Source organism: Poecilia latipinna, unplaced genomic scaffold (genome assembly GCF_001443285.1).
Source record: "Poecilia latipinna isolate Pla-1442-1.1 unplaced genomic scaffold, P_latipinna-1.0 Scaffold4520, whole genome shotgun sequence".
Taxonomy (NCBI): domain Eukaryota; kingdom Metazoa; phylum Chordata; class Actinopteri; order Cyprinodontiformes; family Poeciliidae; genus Poecilia; species Poecilia latipinna.
In genome coordinates, this window is record NW_015117136.1 from 8,365 (window position 1) to 12,897 (window position 4,533).

Sequence of the window (4,533 nt, forward strand, 5' to 3'; positions counted from 1 at the left end):
GTGGTGTTTAAACTTATTAATCTGTGACAAGTTTAGAGATGTGGGGCAATCCAATATTAACTATGGGATCGAAGTGGAAGCAAAAGTTTGCTGCACAATGAAGTAATAAACTATACAAAGAAATCTCATACACTGGATATAAACAGACATTTTAAATATGTCAGTATATTTGCAAAGCAACTGGTGGTTTTACTTTTTTTTATATATATATATATTATGTATTTTTCTGTGCAGATTTACTGTCAACATGACTGTGAAAAGCAGCTTCTCCACTCATGCTGACCAACCTGTGACGAGCTCCCGCACTTCGGCATCGACCGTCTTCCTCAGCAGGCGGAGCAGAGCGGGGATCCCTCCTGCGTTCCTGACAGCGATCTTGTTTTCATCCATAGCTTTCCCATAAACAAGGTTCCTCAAAGCCCCACACGAGTTTCTTTGGACCTCGACGGTTTTATGGTCGAGCAGGTCCACCAGGTGTTTAATTCCTCCCAGTCGACACACCTGGTGGTAGGGTGAATAAGGTCATGCGTGAATTTCACTCAGGAAGGGATTTAACTTTTTTTCCCTCCCTTGTTCAGTTGTTTTTTTAGGGGAGAACAAAAAGCATGAATTTATTCATGCGACAAGAGATTCAGCAGCACGGATTTTATTCATACCAAACCCAAATTATCTGGAAAAGTAATGCTGGTTGGAATTAAAGCTTTAACCACAGGAGATTACAGATGGAAAAAAACCCCCCAAAAAAACAAAACAGCCATTTCTTCTGCGCACAGAGTGAAGTGAATAAAACAAAGTGTACGAAAACAAAGCTAGAGCTTTAAATTGAATAGCATGAATTATTCAGTAATATATAGAGATTTGACATTTCAGTACACAAAATATAGCATTTATACTGAATACATTATGTGCATTCTACAAAAGTCAAGGTTTTCATAAGATACATCATACAAAATAAACAAAACAGAAAGGGCTTTACACGCCAATAAAAATAGTCTAAAAATTAAGAATATTTGTGAGTTTGTTCTGTTTTTGTGGGAACAGAGAAAAAAATTGTTGGAAAAACTCAATTCCCGTCAAACTGTTTAGAAATGGTTGAGTTGATAAACTCAGACAGTGAATTAAATAGTAATAAAATATAAGTCTAAAAGGTTTATGACTGAAATTGGTGTCATGTTCACAGTTTTTACAGTATAAAGTTTAGTTTGAAGATTGCCTTAACAAAAGGTTAAAGGTTTAAATGTTAGCAGGAAAACTAAAATTTCAGAAAACAAAATACTAATAATACTCAATATATGTTTTTCATTTAATCAATTTAATTTATCAATTAAGAACAAATAAAAACTTAGCTTGGACTAAGGCAAAGCTCATTTGACTTAGTCTTCTCTTTGTATGAGAATTACCAAATGTTGAACTTTGCATTGATGCATCATGCGATTTATTGCCCTAAAAGAGTCTTATATGAAGTCAATCGAAGCTAATCAAAACCCTGAAGCTTGAAAAATGAACCTTGTTAACATAAATAGGGCATTGCCTTTAAATATACAATTTGCAATGACTATATTAAAATAAGTTAACATAATGTAAATAGTTTTAACAGTTATCAGAGGTTAGGATGAATTAACTGGAATAAGACACTGTACAGCATCAGTCGAACGCCACCCACCTCACTCTTGACTCTATTATCACCGAAGCACAGGTGCTGCAGGTAGGCGGCTGCATTGGCCTGCACTGAGGGGAAATGGTGCTGCAGCATGTGGATTACCTCTGTCAGCTCCGGGTCACGCCAAGCAAACTCTCTGAAAGTGCAGGTGGGGTAGAAACATATCAGCATGACGACAGGTGCAAAGGAAATGAGGAAAAACATCAACACAACTCTGCGTCTTCTCTCTTTTTCAAGAGTGCCAGGAAAAGCGGATTGTTTATGTGTACGAGAGTCCAATTTTGTATAAACTATTGTGCTTGGATAATCAGAGTTTTAAAAACTCTGTACGGTTTATATAAATTTATTTATGTTTTCCTTCAATTAGACTTAGAGCATATCAAAATATAAGAAAAGCTCAATATTCCAAGGATATAGTCAAAAGGTTTATTTCAGGTAACTATATGACTGACCGTGTGTCATGGCAATCAACACGTTTAACGCCATTGAAAAACATTTCCATATGCAAGGCACTTCATTAGGACATCAGACACGCAAAAAAGTGATTTGTTTCACGAAGCAGCACACTGTAACTATATTTTCAAATTTACTGGTATTTATTGATGCTTCTATTGAACAAACAGTGGAGAAAACATTAAAAGTAACAATCTCAACAGTAAGGACAGTTTTGGGGGAGTTTAATCATCACTAGATGAAATTTATCATGACAACAATAAATCAAAATTGTTATCATGATAAATTTATCACGATAAAAGATAAGTGATGCGATAAATGCCCCGCCATATACATTGCTCCAAGAAAATTCATCAAACACAAAGGTTTATACTAATGAATTTACCCTTTTATTTAATTACAGGCAATCCCTCACAAAATGAGAGTTAGTACCATCTACGCACTCAAACACAAAGTGTTACAGTTGTAGCACAGATGGCTTTACACCACTTGGGGTACGCAGTAGATCTCTGGATAGTAAACATGAACTTTTCTTTTTCTAAAGCTTAATCTGAAAATATATTCGAGGGCAGAAATTCTAGACCAAATTCCAGTCTGGTGAACTTCCTGAGCAGCCACTCCTGGGTTGCTCTACTTTTAAATAGTTACAGCACACTGTAAATGTAAACAAAGCCTCTAATGTGCAGGGTCAGGGTTTTACCACAAGTTGTCAATCCACGCTCTACACATCCACACATCTGTACAAGAGCAGACGCAGCACTTCAACGCCTGTGAGAATCTATTGTGAGGCGACCAGGCACAGTTGAGCCAGCTTAATGGGTAAAGCCATGTGTGGCTATCCAGGGGGAGAGGTCTGTGTTTGAATAGTAAGAGGACACCGGTGTTGACCCAGCAGAACAGGGATGCCTTGTAAGCACAACTAGCCCCTTTGGATGACTTTTATGTGGTAAAGTACTAACCACAGAGTAAATCCAGTGAAAACGAAAACATGACTTGACACTGGGAATGTGACTGTGCTTACCTGGGATCTTTCTGAATGCTGTCTATGGAGGGCGAGCGGGGGGCGCCGTCGTCCATGACGATAGTCTGCCGGGCGTAGTTCGGATCAGAGGGCCGGTACTGTGCAGAGTGGTACGGATCGGCATAGTTAGCTGTGGTGTTAAGAGCATAGTTGTTTCTTTGGTAAGTCATGGCACTGCGCTGGCTGGATGTCCTCTGCAGGCTTCCCACACCTGAACAGCAAAAACATAAATGGAAATTAAACACACACACAAGACAACAAAGCAATGCAAGACTGGAGTTCTGACCTTTTCAGCTAAACTGAGAGCTTTGTACTCCTGTTAGCTTAGAGGTTTTTACACAAAGCTGAAAATACAAACATGCTGCTGCTCTTACAGACTCTGCAAATTCTCAAATGTGGACCCAATTAATGGTGGGGATAAAATACAGCTCCCATGGTTGCAGAAAGTAGATCCATTCTCCTTCAAAGGCTTTCTTTTTTACGTTTACTAGGTTGTACGTAGCTCCAGGGGTCCCGTCTGTGTTCAGAGAGCACTTAAGGACCCAACCTGCTTGATAATCCACAAATTCTTTCTTCCCAGCCTTCTTGATCCGTCCCGTTCTTACTTTCTTGTACTAATTCAGCTAAAAAGACACGTGTAAAAGCTGACCAGCTTCACAAAAAAAAGAAAGAAAAAAAACTGGATTAAAATGACAAAAAACGAACCATCAAGACTAAAAAGAGAAGTCGCATCTTCTTTTAGTCATCTGCCTTCTATTCATTTGCTCCATGTGATATTATAGCATTACGACCCATTTTTTAAACTGCATAAACAGGCTGGTAAGACTTAGCCACGTGATCTGTGACAGCATGCCTGCTGCGCTGGTCAGATCTGTATCAGCAAACCTGAAAGAACTGGGCACGAGTGCCCAAACTCCCCCCTACCAGGAACCAAGACGTCAACTTGTGGTTGTACTCCAAAAACATAATTTTTCGCATCGGTACACTTCTGTGTTCGGCAGTGACTCAAGCCTGCAAAGTGTCCACCTCCCAAACTAAAAACCCCACAGGGATGCAGGGAGAGGAATTCAATGCAACATAGTGAAGCTTTTTTTTTTTTTTGAAATATTTTTGTCAGTACAACAAATGTATCTCAATAAAGCAGACTGAAAATTATTTCAGAAACTAAGTTAATAAAAATGCATATTATATACATCATATAATACAGATTTATTAGACACTGAGTAGTTGGAATCCGATGTTTACATGGTATGAAAAGGCACAAGCTTGCACAAATTAATTTAATTTGACTGATGTCAAATGAAATTAAACATTTGCTGTTTTGGAATTATCTAAATCTTTCTACTTGCTAAATATCAGAATAATGAGATAATCTTTTATTACGTTCTTCAAAATCAGA

At 38.1% G+C, this 4,533-nt stretch overlaps 1 protein-coding gene across 1 annotated transcript; it reads right to left on the reverse strand.

Annotated features, from left to right (window-relative positions):
- Positions 1 to 287: 287 nt before the first annotated feature.
- Positions 288 to 3,915, reverse strand: LOC106942750 (plakophilin-4-like; the record flags this gene model as incomplete). The annotated part of the gene is made up of 4 exons (XM_015026083.1): positions 3,421 to 3,915; positions 3,135 to 3,345; positions 1,664 to 1,796; positions 288 to 501 (listed from the first exon to the last, which is right to left on the reverse strand). Coding segments are annotated over exons 2-4 (517 nt in total), but the record flags the coding sequence as incomplete, so codon positions are not given.
- Between the last annotated feature and the right edge of the window lie 618 nt (positions 3,916 to 4,533).